Source organism: Myotis myotis, unplaced genomic scaffold, assembly GCF_014108235.1.
Source record: "Myotis myotis isolate mMyoMyo1 unplaced genomic scaffold, mMyoMyo1.p scaffold_m19_p_3, whole genome shotgun sequence".
NCBI lineage: Eukaryota > Metazoa > Chordata > Mammalia > Chiroptera > Vespertilionidae > Myotis > Myotis myotis.
In genome coordinates this window covers 174,326,726-174,345,719 of record NW_023416335.1, presented here as the reverse complement: position 1 = coordinate 174,345,719, position 18,994 = coordinate 174,326,726, and the positions used below count along the sequence as shown (strand labels likewise).

The window sequence follows — 18,994 nt, the reverse complement described above, 5'->3', positions numbered from 1 at the left end:
ATAACACGATTTATTATTAAAATGAAAGAAATTTTTCACCTTTCTCCAGTGAGATTGAAATAAGAGTGAATCTGCTGTAAAGTACTGACTTCTATTAAATTCTAATGTGGGAAGTGATGTTCTACCAGTAGTTGAAACAACTTATTAGTTCATTATTTTTATTCTGAGTATTCTTTTTTGGTTTTATTTTGTTTATTAGGAACTAGATCAGTCTGAGACAGGTTATGTTGATGAAATTAAATAGAATGTTTAAAACATTTTAATTAGAATTAAAACACACCAGTATACATATACTTTCTGCTACATTGGAAAATATAACAATAAAATGTAAGGAGCATGAATCAGTCCATAGTCTTCTGTCACTGTGTTAATTCCTAGGGGAGGGGTGATTCCGGGCTGCCCGCTCCTGTGTGTACAGTGGATCTCCCATGGTCCAGGCTCCAGGCCCCTCCACCGGCCCCTGTGCACTCCAGCTGGCACTTGGCGAAGACTAGTTTCCTGGCAAGGCTGCAGCAACCAGGTCTGAAGGCGGTACTCATCAGCTCTGCTCCTTGTCGCTTCCGCATCTTGGCTTGCTTATCTAAAACACCGAACTCGCTGGTTAGCTCCACGACGTAAATACGATTATTATTCAGGGCTCGGTTCGGCAGTTGAGACACACGGGAGATCCTTGTCGTGTGGGTCTGTGAGAACAGGAAGCCTTGGGGCAGAGTCCAAAGACGCTGTAATTATCTCCTCTCTCCCAAGCCTGGGGCGCAGGTGAGCGTAGCCACCTCGGGGCCCCAGGTGCGCGGCGGCAGGTGAGCGCCTCGCGGCTGCTCTCGGCCAATGGGCGAGCGCGGGGCGGCGGCGGGGCGGAGCCTCCAGTGCGGACCGCGCTCCAGACCGCGCCCAGGGCGCTCCACTAGGCACCGCGCGTCCTTGGCAGCTTTCCCGGCCCGAAGAGGAGGCGGAGGCCGTGGCGCTGGCGGCTCCAGCGGCCTGAGCTCTGCGCGCTCCCCGTCCCTCCCCCAGGGCCTCCGGCGTCGGGCTCCGGAGAGAAGGGGGTGGAAGCAGCCCCAGCCCGGCCGCTGCAGTAGCGGCGCCAGGTGAGTGCGGGAGCCGCAGGGAGCGAGCGCCCCCCTGGGCGGCCCTCCTCGTCCCGGGCAGGAAGGGACGAGGAAGACTTGCCCAGGAGCCACCGGAGCCGCGGGGCGCCGCGCGGAGCAGCCCCGAGTCGCCCCCCTCGAGTCGCGCCTAGCGTGGGCATGCAGGCGACACCCCCCCGCGCCGGGCTGCCCCTGCGGAGCGCGGCGAGCGCCCACTCGCGCCCGGACCAGGGCGGGAGAGAGTGCGGAGCGGGGAGCGAGCCCGGCCGGGTGAGCAGCAAGGGCAGCTACGACTTCAGGCGGGTGGCGATCCGGCGGAAGTCCAATGTCGCCTACCTGCTGCACGGGACCCCCAGACCCTGGAGTCGGCCCTCGCCGCACTCGGGATGGGCCGAGACGGCCGCCTTCAGGACCCCGTCACCCGCGGGCACCACAGGTAAGTGCCTCGGGAGGGAAGGGATGGGCAGGGGGCGTGGGCTCAGGCGTGGGACGCGCCCGGTCGGTGCGCTCGGTCTGCCGGCTGCAAGGGGAGCCAGCCGGGGAGGTTTTCCCAGGGGCTGCGCTGTCCACCCCCCGTCTTCCCTATTTTGTCCCTTTCCCCCGAGGACCTTGCTTGGGCAGGAGCCCGCCTAGGCTGCGCTTGCCTTGGAGGTCAATTCTCAGAGAATTCCGGAAGTAGATGTACCACTCTTAAAAGTTTGGTTATCGTGCCCATTTTCTGAATACCAACGTTTACGTTTCTTCGCTAAATTCTTGCTTTCGGCACGTCCTCGTGAAGGACTAGTGGATGGGGAGGCAGATGGTCACCCTGGTCTGGCAGCCTCGCTGTTGAGTGGCCGAGGACCAGCTAACCTGAGTGCTCCGCGTTTTCCCTTTTGGAAAACAACCCCTCCACTCCCACCGTGAGCGTGAGTAGCTGCAAGCCTCTCACGAGGGAAAACGTTCCTACTATCAAGAAACTTAATTCTCACTGCTGTTTTCGTGCTGACAAATGGAGATACCAGCAATGCGGGATGTTGAGTTCTGACTTCTCATTGAACCGTAGTATTGGAAGAAATGAGCAAGATGGTCTATGCAAGCCCGCGTCGCCTCAGCTCTTCAAAGGCATTCCTTTCTCCCCAGGGGAACGTGAAACTATGTAGAACACACTAGAGATATTTTTCTTGATCTGCAGAACTTTTCTTTACAACCCCCCTCGACCTTATTTTGTGCTCTTATTGTGCCATAACCAGAGGTGTCACGTATGTAGACCAAGTTATGAGGCAAAACCCTTATTTAAGCAGCAGGAATACAGATACTTTAACTCACTTTCACTCATTTTGTTCTGGTTTAGCAAAGCTCTTGTGATGACTTGAATGTGATAGGCGTTGGAGGTTTAAAAATAGCCCTTGTCCTGAAGCTGTAGTAGTCATAGGGCAGAAAAATATGATGATGGCTTACAATTATGATGAATTTATAGCCACAATAGCTAAGGGCAGAAATAGTGATAGGAGAAAAAAATGTAAACAAGTAACCGAATGACAGTGCTTCAGGTCTGGATTTCCTCATCGGCAAAATGAAGACACTGGGGAAATAATCTCTGAAATCTCTTCCAGATTTAGGTGATTCATCTTCCTTTTAAAGTGAAACTGCATTGCTTTGTGTTGAAGTTATTTATCAATCCATTTTTCAATTGTTTGAGCTACCCAATGTCTTAATCATCAGCTGTCTTCAAACTTGAGGGTAATGGAATCCAAGCCTTTTATATCACTTTACTTAAAATCACCTCATAGTTTCAAATTCTGAGCAAAAGATAATATTGCCCTTCTCAAACTAGGAGTGAGTAGTGCTGTGGCAGCCTATAAACATTTCTACAAGGTACTGTGCTTATAAAAGAAAGAGTTCTCTTTTTTTTTCTTTTCCTTTTCTATTTGTTGTTAATCCTTATCCAAGGATATTTTCCCATTGATTTTTAGAGAGAGTGAAAGGGAGTGAGACACAGAGAGAGAAACATTGATGTGAGGTCGGGGGCTGACCGGAATCGAACCCAAGATCCTTCAGAGCAGGGGTCCTCAAACTTTTTAAACAGGGGGCCAGTTCACTGTCCCTCAGACCGTTGGAGGGCCAGACTATAGTTTAAAAAAAAACTATGAACAAATTCCTATGCACACTGCACATATCTTATTTTGAAGTAAAAAAACAAAACGGGAACAAATACAATATTTGTATTTGCATGTGGCCCATGGGCTGTAGTTTGAGGACCCCTGCTTTAGAGGGTCCAACACTCTATCCACTGAGCCAAACTGACTAGGGCTCTATTCTATTTTTTATTCAGAGAAAATTCAAAGCACCTCCCGTCCCCTTTCTTTTTTTCTTTTTCTAAACATGAACTCCCAAGTTTTTGCTGCCATTATTATTAGGGCTGAAAAGTAATTACTGTGTCTTCCTGGGTATAGTTGTTTCTCTTTACCGTAATATAGTCTGTAGTATCTGTTGGAGAATTATCTGGTGTTTTGACAGGTAGTCTTAAACTATTGAATGACCACACCTTATTCAATTTGGTGGGGTAAAACAATTAGAAAGTGCTTCCTTGTTTTAATCAAATCTGCTACTCAATATTAAGTCTCATCCAACTATCTATCATTATATAAATAGAATCTTCTCATCAAAAAGTAAACAAGGTTTAAATTCCTAAGAAGTGCCAATCTATAGTACCTAAAAAAGTATTTACATATGAAAACCACAATGTTTAGACTCATTGCATACTCATAATCAAATTGTTATTACTTTCCCTTTCAAAGAAGGAACAAAAACTGAGATGTCAAGAATTTAGCAGAGAATTCAGTTTAATGGTGTTGTGTTATATTCTATGATGATTGTGAAACCCACTATTTTTAGAGTTCTCTGCTTTTTGGCCAAAAAAAGAAAAAAGAAAGGAAAGAAAAAAAGTCTACCAACTGCATTCTCCATACGTAGCTGAATGTGAATCTTCTCAAATAGGGAAAAGAGAGAGGTGAGGTAATTAAGACAGGCTTTGGGGACATATAGCACCCAAGTTCTAGTCGCACTTTCATTACTAGTTGTGTGAATTGGACCAAGACTCTTAACTCATTTCTTAGTTTCCTCATCTGGACAATGGAGAAAATAGTACTTTATAGGACTGTTGGGAGGATGAAGTACAATTATATAGGTGAATGTCTGGCACAAAGCAAGCATGCCAGATAGTATCCTAACAAGGAATCATTATCCATCTCTGTCCCAAAGAGTCTGGCACTATCACTGGCACAAAGGAGACACTCTATTAATGTTCACAGTAGCTACTATTTATTAAGTGCGTTTTGTGTATTAAAGAACTCTGCTATGTGATACACACATGAAGACATATGTGTATGAAATTTCACAGCAATCTTAATAGGTAGGTAGGACAGTATTATGCCCATTTTGCAGTAGAAGAAATTGAGGCACAGAAGTTTTACTAACTTGCTTAGAATCATAAACTGGTGTTTAGTTATCCAGGATTCAAATTCAAGTACACCTGGCATTATTGCACATAATTCCATTATGGAAAAAAATTTAAAAGGGCATTTTGTATGTGTGTGTGTGGTGTCGGATTGAACTTTTCTTATTTTGTGTTTTATTTGGTTCAACTTTTCTGTTCCTTCCCCCTTTCCATAGTATGAATATCTGAAACCTTTGGGGGTAGAGGGAAATCTTATCTACTGACTGTGTGTATTTCCTGCTATTATTCAAGGTAGCATGTTTCCTTAATTTTATGGGAATCCTGAAGGATGTGTATTGAAGATTCCTTTCTGTAGAAAATACTTGTTTGTTTCTACTTCCAAGACTACTTCTATTAACCAGGCATTTCCCTGACTTGAAGATGTTGTAAATCTGAATTTAGGCTTGCTCAGGGGAGATCAGTGTCATTATCTTCATTAATTAATCTAGGCTTGGTGTAGGTCTGCAGATTTACTCATTAGTTTGCTTTGATGGAAGGCAGATTTTTCCTACCTTGCCCTTTTAACAAAGGTGTAGCTCTTTCAAGCGTGGAACATTGAGGTTGTTTCTCATGTTCAGTCCTTTCCCATTCAGAAGCTCAAGATCAAGTGTCCCTTCCCCTTACAAGACCCTCAGGTTTCTGGAGGGAATGGTATTGCTCCTACGGCAGCGTGGGCCTACAAATTAGTTTGCTGCTAGGGTTTAGATTTGTTGTTCTTTTTCTTTTTTTCTCTTATCCTTGGGAACCTTCATTACCTTCTTATCTCAGCAGTACACTTAAAAGTGTATCTTTTGTTATTTATTGAGCATCTGGATGATGTGTGACAAAAGACTCTTCACATTATCATGACATGCAAGCTTTCCATAAGTAAGAGTTTCTTTTTAACGTTCTCACCATGGCTGGAATACTCGGGTTTTCAACATAAAGTCCAGTATCATGAGTACTTCTAGAGGATTAATTTCACCTTTGTTGAGAGGGGGTTGTGATGGAAATCTGGGTAAGAGGGATAAGAGTACTGTTTATTACGGTAAATGCTGGTTTTGAATCAGAACTATGTGTGTTTTACTTACAATTCTTATTTTTATGACAACCCAGCAAGATAGGTGGTATTCTTACCATTTACAGAAGAAAGAAATCAAGTTTCAGAAAATCTTAATTTTGTGATATTGTACAACTAGCCTAAGTTTCAGAAGCAGGATTTGAACCAGGTCTCTCTGGCTTCCCTTCTCACATACTTGCAACTAGTTTTTAAGATGTCCCAGAGCTTTGAAAAGCAAAGTGCTATGCAATGACAATGTACCCTATATGTTTACATATATGTTAAGGCTAATAATATTTGTGACATGAATGAATGTGTCCTGTATTTAAAACAGTGATCTACACAAGTAATTTGTTTAAAGATTTATAATAAAATGATGATGTATGTCAATCTGTTAATGTTTGTTAGAAGCTGCTTAAAGATGGACTTTGAGATTGGAAAGTCCTTTAGAGGAACAGGAACCAGGAAGAGTATCTTTTTTTTTTTTTTTACTTGAATTTCCTTCCAAGAGCAGTTTAAAGAGTAGAGTAGTCAGTTGTCTTTTAATGAATAGCCATTCATTAAGTATCTGCCCAAGGCCACTACCTCTGGACTTTCAAAATATTTGGTTCAATTCTGGTGTAGTTTGTACTGAAAAAAATTTTAACATGCCTTTGCCGGAAAGTTGATTGAAAAAAGACTCAAACAAGATGTGTTTCATTTTGTTGATGTGAGCATAGTGAGATTCACTAGGCTAGGACAGGAGATGGTAATCTGTATTTTTAAAAAGTGTATCAGATCCTTCTGATGATGTGCTTGGTTTCCAAATGCCATCCTACTGGTTGCATCAGAATTACTTGGAGTGCTCATTAAAAATCCCCAGCCACACCCTAGTTAGGAGTCAGAATCTCCAGGAGTAGGGTGAGAGAAGCTGTATTTTCAACAGGTGCCCAGATTTTCCCGAATGCAACCAGTTTTGAACGACTGGTCATTCCCAAACATGGGTAAACTCCACCGTTGGTCCTGAGGATAGGTTTTGCTGGTGCCAGGCAATGAATGATACAGATGCCCCACAACTAACACATCATCTGGGCCCTCTAATTTTTGGCAACCTTCTTGCCTATTTCTGGTTGATTCTTCATTGTATTTTTTACACGTCTTTTCTACTTTGCTCTTGTTTCTCAACCCCACCCTGTCCCCCTTGAAATAGACTTTAATTTATGCTGATATACTTTTTATATCCAACAGGAGTATCTGATATGAGCTCGGTTGACCTCTTTTTACTTCCTCCTCCCTCTCTCTTCTTTTCAAACGAGTTTAAACTTTGATATTCTCTGAAGCTACCACCCAACAGCTTTCTTACTTAAACTACGTTATGTACTAGTACTTCCTTTGCTGTCTCTGTTTCTTTATCCTTCTCCCCACTTATTTCTAGGCTACCTTCTGTTCCCACCTGGATCAGTACTCTGTTACCTAACAGCCTGTTTCTAGCCCTTATTGTTAATTTTTTTCAGTGGCATTTGCTACTTTTTTAAGCCCTTTTTTGGGTCTGGATTACATGAGATCGCCTGATTTTCGCACTTCACTAAATCTCAAAGTTTCGTCCTCTGGCTAGCCCATTTTTCTTCTTTTTCTCCTGCAACCTCTTATTTCCTGCCACCTCTGTTCTTTAATGGTCTCATTCAGTCTCTGGGCTTCTCTAGGTCATCTGTACTGCTCTGCTATTTTCAGGGCCTGCTTAAGAAATGTCAATGTAGTAAGGGCACCAAATTGCAACTTCTGATGCAACCAAGCCTTTTCTCCTGACATTCCTTGGCGGTATTAACAGCCTTGCTTTCCTTCTGCTTCAAAGATTATTTTAAATCTGCTCTGTTATCTACTTGCTATCCAATCTGCCTCCAGTACTATGGCTTCCCCTTTGCCATCCAATCTGCCTCCAGTACTATGGCTTCCCCTTTGCCATCCAATCTGCCTCTAGTACTATGGCTTCCCCTTTGCCATCCAATCTGCCTCCAGTACTATGGCTTCCCCTTTGCCATCCAATCTGCCTCTAGTACTATGGCTTCCCCTTCCTTTCCTGATGGCTCCTTTGTCATATTTCAGCCCCACTTTTCTCCCCAGCAGTACTGCTATCCACTTTACCCCCCCTCCCCCCGCCATTAATTTTCTTAAATCTGGGTATTGGTCACATCTTTCCCGTGGCCAGAAGCCTTCTATGGCTCCTCAACTGGCTGTTATTGATATCTGTAATGAGATACTCTGTATTCAAGAATGATCACTTGGTGACTGACTGTTGGTTAAACTTTTACCAGTAACCCCTCAGTATAGAGATGGACCTTTAGGAGTTCATACAAATATTTAATCTTAGTTGAACTACTAAAGCTGGACTAGTTATGCATTGCCCACACTTCAGGAGTCGTGTGTGTTTTCAGGACTACACTTGACATCGTTTGCAGAGCATTGTGAAGTAGTCATCTGTCCTTGGAGTGTGGTTGACAGTGGACATTAGCTCCAGGAAGTATTCTGGGACCCCACAGTCAGTTTTGTGTTATTATCTCATTTATGCAGCAATAGCCTGAAGATAAACCTAGCTGTTTGGCTCATTCACCAGAATTCACCACCTGCAGCTGTTATAGGACAGGGGAGCTGGCCCTGAGCAGGTCTGCATAGGGCTGGCCAGTATGGTTTCTTGACTTCATGCAGGAAATATTTCATAGCAGGAGGCCAGGTGACTTTGAGGGTATTTTTCTTTAAATCTGGGACCCAAGGAAGGGCCTAGGATAGAAGAAGCAACAGGAGAGACCTAGGTGGTGCTCTGCTTGGCTCTCTAGAAATGCCGTAGGAAAGAAGTGAGCCAAGGTGGGCTGCTTTAGCTCACCAGGAAGTCAGAGAAAAGGGGGCCTTGGAGACAGGTTCAGGGGATTAGCCCAGCATGAGCTATCACTGCCCATTGTTCCCCTGGTTGCGAATCTCATGGGGACCCTTAGAGTTAGGAGATGCTTGCCTGTGGGGGAAGATGAGGGGGAAGGAGAAGGCATAGGCATTCTTCTGGCTGGGGAAACACACACTGGGTCCTTTGTTTTGAGGCTTTTAGCTCTCTTTTGCTGGCGGGAATCTTAGGGGAGGTCTCAGGGGAGGTTTTCAGCAGAATATGCATTCCTTTTCTGGTGTGCCCTTTTAGGGTCGTGGTCTCTACTGATTGGTGAGCACCAGGGCAGGGGGGATTCGTCATTGCCAGTGGTCCTGGCGTAGCCCACCTGGTTTTGCTGCTTTTCTGGGCCTGGAGCTGAAATACAACTGAGGCCTAGATGTTATCTCTAGGGAGGTGACCTGTATCTGGCTGGAAATTGCTCAGCCAGTTTGTTCAGCTGTTTCAGTTTCCCTATTCTAGTTGGCCAAGGAATTTTCCTAACTTCTGACTGTCCTGCCTCACAGCCACTATTCTGGGGACTGCACCAAGGCAAATATCCAGCCTGCTGTGCAAGGCTGCGATGTTCCCTGGGCTTCTGGTAGGCAACATTTTGTATTAGGCTACATGTTAATAGAAGCCTTAAAAAAGTGCAATGCCCTTAGGATAGGGTTATTTGTGTTTTTTTAAAAATTTATGCTAATGAGAACATTTAAGAGGTGAAAGGTCAGTTTATAGAACCAAATAAATTATAAGATATCCCAGCAGCAGAATACAAGAGGTTATTGCTTATAATTTCAAATATAATGCAATATAAGGTATAGGAACTTATCAAATTATAGCCAAATTTGGTTACAAATTATTACTAAAAATCCTCCATGGAACAATAAAGCTTTTAAACAAAGTGATTTTTACTTCCACTGTAGAGAGTTGACTAACATGTAACTCCCCCTCTCTCCCGCAATGAAAAACACAGGCTGCTTTAATGCTGTTATATTGGTGACTTAATATGATATTTGGTGTTGGGAATCCAAGATGAATAATACAAATGCCTTGACCGTAAGTATTTTCAGCCCACAAGGGGGAATGTGATATATAATAAACCGGTGTGGTTATATATGATGAACCAGGTAATATATAAGTCAGTGTTGGTGTAAGAGCAGTGATCAGAGTGGTTGTAGTTCAGAGGAGGGCACACTGTGCTCTGCTACATCCAATTTTTGGGGGAAGACTGCCCAGCCGACTTGGACCTTCAGGGTCATGGATAAGCCTGTATCTGTTGGCTTATGCATCTGATGGGAGCAGTATCCTGCTGACACGACCTGGAAATCTATACCAGGCTGGAAAAATAGCTCTCCCAAGTACCATTCAGACCCCTGAGCCAATGAATTCCACCAGGATCTGTGTTCTTTTCCAAATCCCTAGATCCTTCTTAGTTTGTCTCTATGAGCCCACAAAAGCTAGGGATCCTTCAACCCTTTAACAAGTATTCCAGTGTTTACTATGGGCCAGTCATTGTGTTAGGCCCTAGAAAATCAAAGTGGGAAGAATACACTATGAGGCTTAGCGTGTGGTCCCTGGAGTCAGACTGGCTGGGTTTAAAGCCTTCTGCAGTACTTATCTGGGTGATTCGGGTTCTTTTTTATTTTATTTTATTTTATTTTATTTTATTTTATTTTATTTATTTATTTTTACTTAGTTCCCTCATCTATAAAATGGGGATATAAATATTACCCACATCGTGGAGTTGTTAGAAGAATAAAAAATTAATATTCTTAAAGGGCTTAGAACAGTGCTTGGGAAGTCAGGTTGTTAGGATGAACACAGGCACTCTTCACAGTCTGGGTTTATTTTGGCATTGTATGTGTATCTCTAATCTAGCACTGTCTTCCTGGATTGTGATCGGTTGTTTACAAACAACCAAGGTGCAGGCTCTCGTAGGCACTTGTCTTCTCGTTGCTTTTCATAATGCCTTCTATTTCGCCTTCTCCCCCGCTTAGTCCCTGCCAAAGCTGCCTGCCACTGGTGGCCTCTCTGTCTTTCCTCCTGTGCTGTTTTGAGCCCCAGCCACTTCAGTGTCAACCTCCCCTAAAGCCTGAATTGCCTCACAGAACCACCACCCTCTTCTTCTGTTTCCTCTCCTCTCATCACTGATCCCCTATTGACTCAAGTGGCAACTGGTTATTTTCCATGATCCACAGAGCTCCCTGACTATTTGTCTTCTACCCCTATAGGAAAAAATCCCCCTGCATTCACTCTTGCCAGCCACCTCAACTTCTTCACTGATAATCCTCCGTGTTTTTCTACTCCACCTGCCCCTCCAATCCCTAACTCAAGTCATCCATTCCTTCGGTCCTCCGGGTCCATTCAAGGGCTCAGTAAATATTGAGTAAACAGAAGAACCCCAACTAGCTTAGCACATCTTTGCTTCAATATAGGAATTTTCTGACAACACTGTTAGAAAATGAAGTTGTGTTCCTTTGGTGGTCCTGATGAGTTCCTTGTTAAAGAGAATACTCAAAGAGAGGCGAAATGAATTATTGGCTATATCGTACAAGATGAAACCCTTTCCGATCAGTAATCCCAGCTTGCAAACAAAATATTCTAACATCAGTGGTTCTCAGCTTTCCTCTGTGTCTGCACCATTCACATGCTCCTCTCAGGAACATGCAGCAACTTTGTGCAGGGGCGTATTAAGAAAGGGGTGGGAATAGTATGCTTTGTTCTCTTTGAGAATTCATGGAATAGATATGCCTTTCGGTTTAACAGTTTTTCATTATTCCTGGCATTCTTTTTGATGCTGTGATGTTTTGACTGGAGAGATAATTGGGGGTGCTCCTCCCCTGAAAGGCCCCCAAATACTCTCTTCAGGATTTTCAGGAGTTCCATTATCTTATAGCTTTACTAGAGGCCCGGCGCATGGATTCGTACACCAGTGGGGTCCCTCGGCCTGGCCTGTGGGGATCCGGCTGAAACCAGCTCCTGAATTCCCCTGAGGGGTCCCATATTGCAAGAGGGCGGCTCTCGGGTGACACCCCCTGGAATTGGGCTCCCTCCTCTCTGGTTCCGGGTGCATCAGCCAAGAACCGCCGCTGCCAAGTGACTGCAGCTCAGCAGCTCCTATGTTGAGCGTCTGCCCCCTGTTGGTCAGCGCGCATCATAGCTACTGGCCAGTCAGCCGGTTGCTTAGGCTTTTATATATATAGATCATTTTCCATCTGCTGTCTTCTTTCGCCTTTCATAGCCTTTTTCTTTGCCTATTGTTTGTCATTAGTAGGACTTGGATATTAAGGACAAAACTCCTAATGAAAGTCTCCTTTCTTCTGCCATCTCTCATGGGCATCTCTTAAAAAAAAACACAATCTGAGAGGCAGAAACTAGGAATGATTAGAAGTTAGATTTTAGCTCCCAGCTCTTATAGAAAAAGATGAACCTGGGGTATATATGATACTTGAAATATCACTGTATTGTTTTCCATCTCTTAATGTATTTCATCAACTTTAAAATGTACACTTTTTCACACTTTAATATCTCTGAAATTGTAATGTTTCTTTTAATTGATGGTATTTTAAAAATTGTGAGACATTGAAATGTAGGTTTACCTAAATTTTAAAATATAATTGCACAATATTTACTGCCTCTGAGTAATAGTAAAGCTTATGAAATACATTCCAGGATTAAAAAATTGAAAACATTAACTAACAGCTTCCTCACCTCCTCCTATAAACCGAAAACATACTAACTCTATGTGGCTATCATTCCATTATCTCTGGTTACTGCTTCAGCCCTTTTAATTATAATTACAATCATGAGAGTCATAATAATAATAGCTATTATTTATTGAGTACCTTCTTTGTTGGTCAGATATTGTTCTAAGTGCTTTTTGTCCATAAACTCAATTATCACAAATAGGACCCATTATTCCCATTGTACAGAGTAGGAACCAGAAGCCCAGACAGAATTAAATAATTTGTCCAAGTTCACATGGCTAAAGGAGCCAAGATTTAAAGTAATGCTCTCAACCCCCATACTTTCTATCTCCCATAAAATTCTTATTATTATTTTAGGTTTTTAAAATTGATTTTTAGAGAGAGAGGAAGGGAGAGGGAGAGAAGAGAGAAATATTGATCTGCTGTCTCTTGCACACCCCCTACCAGGGATCAAGCCAGCAACCTGGGCATGTGCCCTGACTCGGAATTGAACTGGCAACCTTTTGGTGCACAGGTCAGCACCCAACCAACTGAGCCACACCAGTTTTTACAGAAAGATACTAATTGTGAAGTTGCGGGCACATCCCCAGTAAGAGGTGTCCAGGAGGCAGCTGATCGATGTTTCTCTCTTATCGATGTTTCTAACTCTATCCTTCTCCCTTCCTCTCTGTAAAAAATCAATAAAATATATTTTTTGAAAAAGATACTAATTGTGGATCTTTAGTAATGAAGAAACACTTTCCTCTTATATTTTTATCCAGAGTTTAAATACAAAAGCAACACTATAATCTACTGTAGCTAATGAGGAAGAGGGGAAAGCCATTTTCAAGTAGAAAGAAACATATTCTTAGAAAAGATTCTGGAAATGGAAACAAGAATAGCTTCTGGTCTTTGCTGTGCAACCAAATTTCTTGGGACTACCTAACTCAAGCCCTCTGCTGCCTTTTTCCTGAGAACTTATTTAACTACATTATATCATATTTCACTTAGCTGGGGGACAGTTGCCTAGTAAACGCTGAAGTTATGTGAGTAGTATTAATTTTTTAAGAATCCTGTTCCTTTTAGATGTTCTGCAAAAACAGGTAAACTGTATTTCTTTTTTACCACATTAAAAAAAAAGGACTATAATGGATGGCTGCATAATAGAATATGTCTATATATACACACATTAGTATATGTCTATATGTAATACTAAATAGTAATATTAGGATCCTACTTATATATGTTGACAAATCACTTTAATGTTTCTAAGAAAATTAGTCATAGCTTTTTTTCCACACTCTTAACCTTTTTAGTGTAATAAAAAGGTGGGTTTGACCTGCAAAGTTTCTGTTGAGAAATCAGCTGACAGTCATATGAGTGCTCCCCTGTAGGTAACTAACTGCTTTTCTCTTGCTGCTTTTAAGATTCTCTCTTTGTCTTTAATCCTTGGTATTTTAATTATGATATGTCTTGGTGTGGGCCTCATTGGTTTCCTCTTGTTTGGGACTCTCTGCGCTTCCTGGACTTGTAAGTCTATTTCTTTCACCAGGTAGGGGAAATTTTCTGTCATTACTAGAGGCCCGACACATGAAATTCATATGCCGGTACAGTCCCTAGGCCTGGCCTGCGATCAGGGCCATCTTCCCCAGCTGCCTGCAACTGGCCCTGCCCCTGCCACAGGTGGCCATCAGGTGATTGGAGCCTGCCGGCCAGGGAAAGGGACCAAGAGGTGGTCAGTGAGCCTCATAGTGACTGGTCCAGTGGTCATTCTGCCATTAGGGTCAATTTGCCTATTACCCTTTTATTATATAGGATTTCTTCAAGTAGGTTTTCAATATCTTGCTGTCTCTCTTCTCCTTCTGGCTTCCACATAATGCGAATGTTGGTATGCTTGAAGTTGTCCCAGAGGCTCCTTACACTATCTTCATATTTTTGGATTCTTTTTTATTTTTGCTCTTCTGGTTGGATTTTTTTGCTTCCTCATATCCCAAATAACTGATTTGATTCTCTGAATCCTCTACTCTACTGTTGAATCCCTGTAAATTCTTCTTCTTTTAAAAAATATGTTTTTATTGATTTTAGAGAAAACAGGAGAGGGAGAGAGAGTTAGAAAAATCAGTGATGAGAGAGAATCACTGATCGGCTGCCTCCTGCATGCCTCACACTGGGAATTGAGCCTGCAACCTGGACATGTGCCCTGATTGGGAATTGGACCATGACCTCCTGGTTCATAGGTCAATGCTCAACCACTAAGCTATGCTGGCTGGGCTCTTATAAATTATTCTTTATTTCAGTTAGTCTGTGCTTAATTTCTGACAGGTGGGTTTTTTTTGTGGTGTTTTTTTTTTTGTCTTTGACATTCTCACTAAGATCCTTGAAGGTCTCACTAAGTCCCTTGAAGCTCTCATTAAGTCCCTTGAACTCCTCATTAAGATCTTTGAGTAATCTTATAACCATTGTTTTGAACTCTGTATCCAGGAGCTTGCTTGCTTCCATTTCTTTCATTTGTGACATATTTCTTTGTCTCCGCATTTTGGCTACTTCCCTGTGTTTGTTTCTATGTATTAGGTAGAGCTTTTATGTCTCCTGGAATTGGTAGAGTGACCTTATTTAATAAGTATCCTATAGGGCCCAGTGGCTCAGCCACCCCAGTTACCTGAGCTGGGCACTCTAGGTCCACCCTGTGTGGGCTGTGTGCACAATCTTGTTGTAGTTGAGTCTTGTTTGACATTGCTGGGAGGAATTGGCCTCTAGGCTAATTGGCTGTGGGGACCAACTGAGTCTACAGTGGAAGAGCTGCTATGCAGGAGACACCCCTAAGGAGCAGGACTTGCTTCAGTGGGGCTTTGGTGCTCACTGAGTCTGCCCCTTGAATGTGCTGATTATGGATGTGTAGAGTTGTAATGTGGTATGGTTTGAAGCTGTCGACCAGGTCACTGACTCTGGAGCCTACCAGGAGGTGCAAAGTCAAGCACTGCCTGGAGCCCCGCCCCCCGTCAGAATTTACAGAGAGTTTTGCAGAGGGCTGATATTTGTGTTGGGCTAGGAAGTGCCCAGGCGAGGCCCAGCTGTGAGGCAAGGCAGGCTGGTGCTAGTGCTGGGTCTTGGGCCTCTTATTGATAAGTACGGGGTACGCTGACTCCAGCTGCTGCTTGTTTATGACGTTTCAGCAAAGTCTGAAGCCTGAGCCAGGACAGGCCATTCATATGGAAAAGCAGCTATAAACAGCTTGGGTGGGGCTGCATATTGGATGGCACGGGGTCTCAGGGAATCACCAGGGTGGAGCAAACAGTGTGAGCAACGCTGATGGAAACTCAGATATGGCTGCCAGTCAGCTCTGCGATGGGGGAGGTCCCAGTACAGGTTCAATGACCCCTGTGAGCCATCCCTATCTGGGAGAAAGCTGCCCCCAAGTTCCTGCCCCGATGTCAGACAGAAAGTTTGTAGGCCATAAGGGAGCGGCAAGAAATAGTCAAAGTGATGAATAATAAGGACCTACAATGAAGATTACCCAGCAAAACTATCATTTAGAATTGAAGGTCACAGGCAAGAAAAAATTAAAGGAGCTCATCACCACAAAACCAGTATTACATGAAATGTTGAAGGGTATTCTTTAAGAAGAGGAAGAAGAAAGATGGGGAAGGGAGGGGGAAGAAGACTGAGAGGGGAAGAGGGAGGGAGAAAGGTAAGGGAGAGGACAAAAATATGAACAATAAAATGGCAATAAATACATATCTATCAACAATTGAATCTAAAATCAAAATAAATCCAATGAACAAAATAAACTGATGAATAAAATAGAATCAGAGGAAACATGAAACAGACTGATGAATCTCAGAGGGAAGGGGTGGGTGGGTGGAAGGAGATTAACCAAAGATTTTATATGCATACTAGAGGTCCGGTGCACAAAATTCATGCATGGGTAGGGTCCCTACGCCTGGCCAGCGATCAGGGCCAATCTGTGGGGTGATCGGCGGGGCAATCGGGGGGGCCCCTGCTGGCACCCACCTTGGCGGGCCTGGTGCCACCCGCTTGCCGGCTCCGCCCCCTGTCGCCACCACCGACCAGCCCCACCCCCCACCTCTGGTCACCTCCCTCTGCGGGGCAATTGGGGGGCCCCCACTGGGACCCACCTTGGCTGGCCTGGGGCCTGCAGGCTGGGGGAAGCTCCTGTGTTGAGTGTCTGCCCCCTGGTGGTCAGTGTGCATCATAGCTACTGGTTGTTCCACCAGTGGTTTTGCCATTCAGTCTATTTGCATATTAGGTGTTTATTATATTGGATATGCATTACCTATGGATACAGACAATAAGGTGGTGAAGTCCTGGGGCAGGGCAGGAACCTGTGGAGGGAGGCAATGGGGGGAAAAAAGAGGGACATTTGTAATATTCTCAAAAGTAAAGTTTTTAAAAATAAAAAAATAAAATAAAAAAAGGTTTTATATCTCTTAACATTAAAAAAAAAAAATTGGATTTGAGTAGTCATATCCAGAGATGCTGTCTGCTAAGGAGCAAGAACTAGGGAACTGACTAGGATGTTAATTAGAGTCCCTCTATAGTCCTTTTATAGAAAGTGGTAAACTCAGGCCACTGGTTATGAAAACAGTGAAAAGAAGGGAAGGGAAGAATTCAGGAGGAAGCAAGGAGGCAACTGCCAATGATGCAGTCTTTGTTCTGAAGTCAGTGTGGTGCCCAGTTTAAGCTCATTTTCATTGAGAACTAATGCCCATATCCCATTTCGGAACTGAATGACCAACTTGTATGTTTTTGTTAACCTGGGAGATTTGCTTTAACCACATCGTGGGCATTGGGAAGGTAGAAAAACAGGAATAGAAAATTAAAAGATACTCACATAACCCCCACTTTCAGTGGGTAGCTGTCATCATTTAATGTCATGAAAGCTCCCTGATGAGCTGGCAGGGGTGGGAAAGGTGCTTCTCTTACTTACAGTCCTGATGGTGACTCATTTATGTAAACTTAAGGAAAACTAAATTGGTAATGGCATGCATCACTGATGCACTAACTGCCCTTCTTTCAGAATATTCATTCCACCGGATTTTTTTGTTAATTGCCCATTTCTAGCCTAGATTCCTGGATCCCCCTACAATTTATACTTTTTCATCTGGAAGAGGATTTTTATTTTGATTCCTTGCTTTGGGTCTCACAATTAGTTCCTACAAATGTTATAGTGACTCATGCAGAAAACAGGCTTTGTGACTCCTGCCTACCACAGTTCCTGCGACAAGGGTCTCTGAGTCCTCTTTCGCTATGACTTCCTCCAGCTATTGCCAGTCATGAGCCTCCTCGTCCTTCATGGGCCTGGGTGGTGGCACCATGCACTTCGGAGCTGGAGGTGCCTACTGTGTGCCCAGCAGCCTCGGGGGCTTGGGCGGCCATGGTGTATTGGTGTCCTCCACTTGCTTCGTGTCCTCATCTGTCTCTGGGAGCTAGGGAGATGGATATGTGGGCACCCTGGCTGGGTCCGATAGGCTTCTGGTGGGCAATGAGAAGGTAGCAAGGCAGAACCTCAAACACCGCCTGGCCTCCTACCTGGAGAAAGTGCGTGCTCTGGTGGCAGCCAACTGCGACCTGGAGATGAAGATCCGTAACTGGTACCAGAAGCAGGGTCCCAGGCCCACCACTACTACCAGACCATTGAGGTGCCATGGCACAAGATTCTTGGTGCCACCATTGAGAACTCCAAGATTGTCCTGTGGGTCAGCAATGCCCGTCTGGCTGAGGATGGCTTCCGAAACAAGTTTTGAGACAAAGCAGGCCCTGCCTATGCCTGAACGTGGAGGCTGACGTCAGTGGCCTGGGCAAGCCTGGACAAGCTGACCCTTTCCAGAGCTGATCTGGAGATGCAGATTGAAGGCCTGAAGGAAGAACTGGCCTACCTGAAGCAGAACCATGAGGAGGAGATCAGTGCTTTGAGGGGCCAGGTCTGTGTGGAGGTGGATTCCACGACCTAGCTAGGATCCTGAATGACATGAGAAGCAGTATGAGGTTGTCCAAACTCCTCAGTCTGGCTGGTGAACCAGACTTCAGCATCCTTCCAGCTAGACTGAGGAGCTGAGCCGGGAGGTCACTGGCCACACGGAACAACTGCAGATTAGCACAACAGAGGTCACTGATCTGCACCTCACCCTCCTTGGTCTGAAGATCAAGCTGCAGTCTCAGCTCAGCATAAAGCAGCCCTGGAAGAAACACTGGCAGAACCGGAGGCTTGTTTTGGAGCCCAGTTGGCACTGATCAGCAGTATCAAGTCCAGCTGTGTGACATTAGTGCTGACACCGAGTGGCAGAACTTGGAGTACCAGAATCTCATGGCATCAAGATGGGGCTGCAGCAGGAGATCACCACCAAGGCAGCCTGCTCCAGGGCCAGGATGCCTACTACAGCACCCTGAGCCCAGCAGCCTTCCGGGTTTCCTCCTTCCAGCAGGGGAATGGATGCTCCTGGGTAGGGGCATGAGAGGGGAGGGACCTTTACCTCTGGCTCTTCCTCTGACCTGTCAATGTTATTTTATGGCACAAGGGGGCGGGCGGGGAAGGCTTTGTTATGGACTTTTGGAAATGTTTAATAGTTTATATCTGCTTACTTTTGTTCAAAAATATCCCCCCCCCCCCCCAAATAGATTAAGAAAATCATTTCTGCATTGGCTGGGTAGTTCAGTTGGTTAGAGCGTCATCCCGATGCATCAAGATTATGGGTTTGATCCCTAGTGAGGGCACATACAAGAATCAACTGATGAATGTATAAGTAAGTGGAACAACAAATCACTGTTTCTCTCTCCCTCACTCTAAACTGATAA

At 44.3% G+C, this 18,994-nt stretch overlaps 1 protein-coding gene, 2 long non-coding RNA genes and 1 pseudogene across 8 annotated transcripts in view; 3 read left to right on the top strand and 1 right to left on the bottom strand.

Annotated features, from left to right (window-relative positions):
- Positions 1-243: 243 nt before the first annotated feature.
- LOC118651745 lies at positions 244-2,471 on the bottom strand. Its single transcript, XR_004966336.1, has 2 exons — positions 1,425-2,471; positions 244-683 (listed from the first exon to the last, which is right to left on the bottom strand). It is a non-coding gene; the product is annotated as an uncharacterized LOC118651745 (long non-coding RNA).
- The window catches only part of FGD4 (FYVE, RhoGEF and PH domain containing 4), a 230,499-nt gene continuing 212,180 nt past the window's right edge, over positions 676-18,994 (top strand). For all 6 annotated transcript variants that reach the window (XR_004966334.1, XM_036301226.1, XM_036301225.1 and 3 more), the window contains exon 1: positions 676-1,524. Coding sequence is in view for 5 of the 6 variants with exons in the window: in XM_036301226.1 (XP_036157119.1) it covers positions 1,248-1,524 (277 nt within the window). In the remaining variant the exon portion in view is untranslated. The remainder of the gene's footprint in view (positions 1,525-18,994) is intronic.
- On the top strand, positions 1,387-18,905 carry LOC118651744 (annotated as a pseudogene).
- Positions 3,283-18,994, top strand: part of LOC118651746 — a 54,171-nt gene continuing 38,459 nt past the window's right edge. The window contains exon 1 of the long non-coding RNA XR_004966337.1: positions 3,283-9,551. This is a non-coding gene — a long non-coding RNA (uncharacterized LOC118651746). The remainder of the gene's footprint in view (positions 9,552-18,994) is intronic.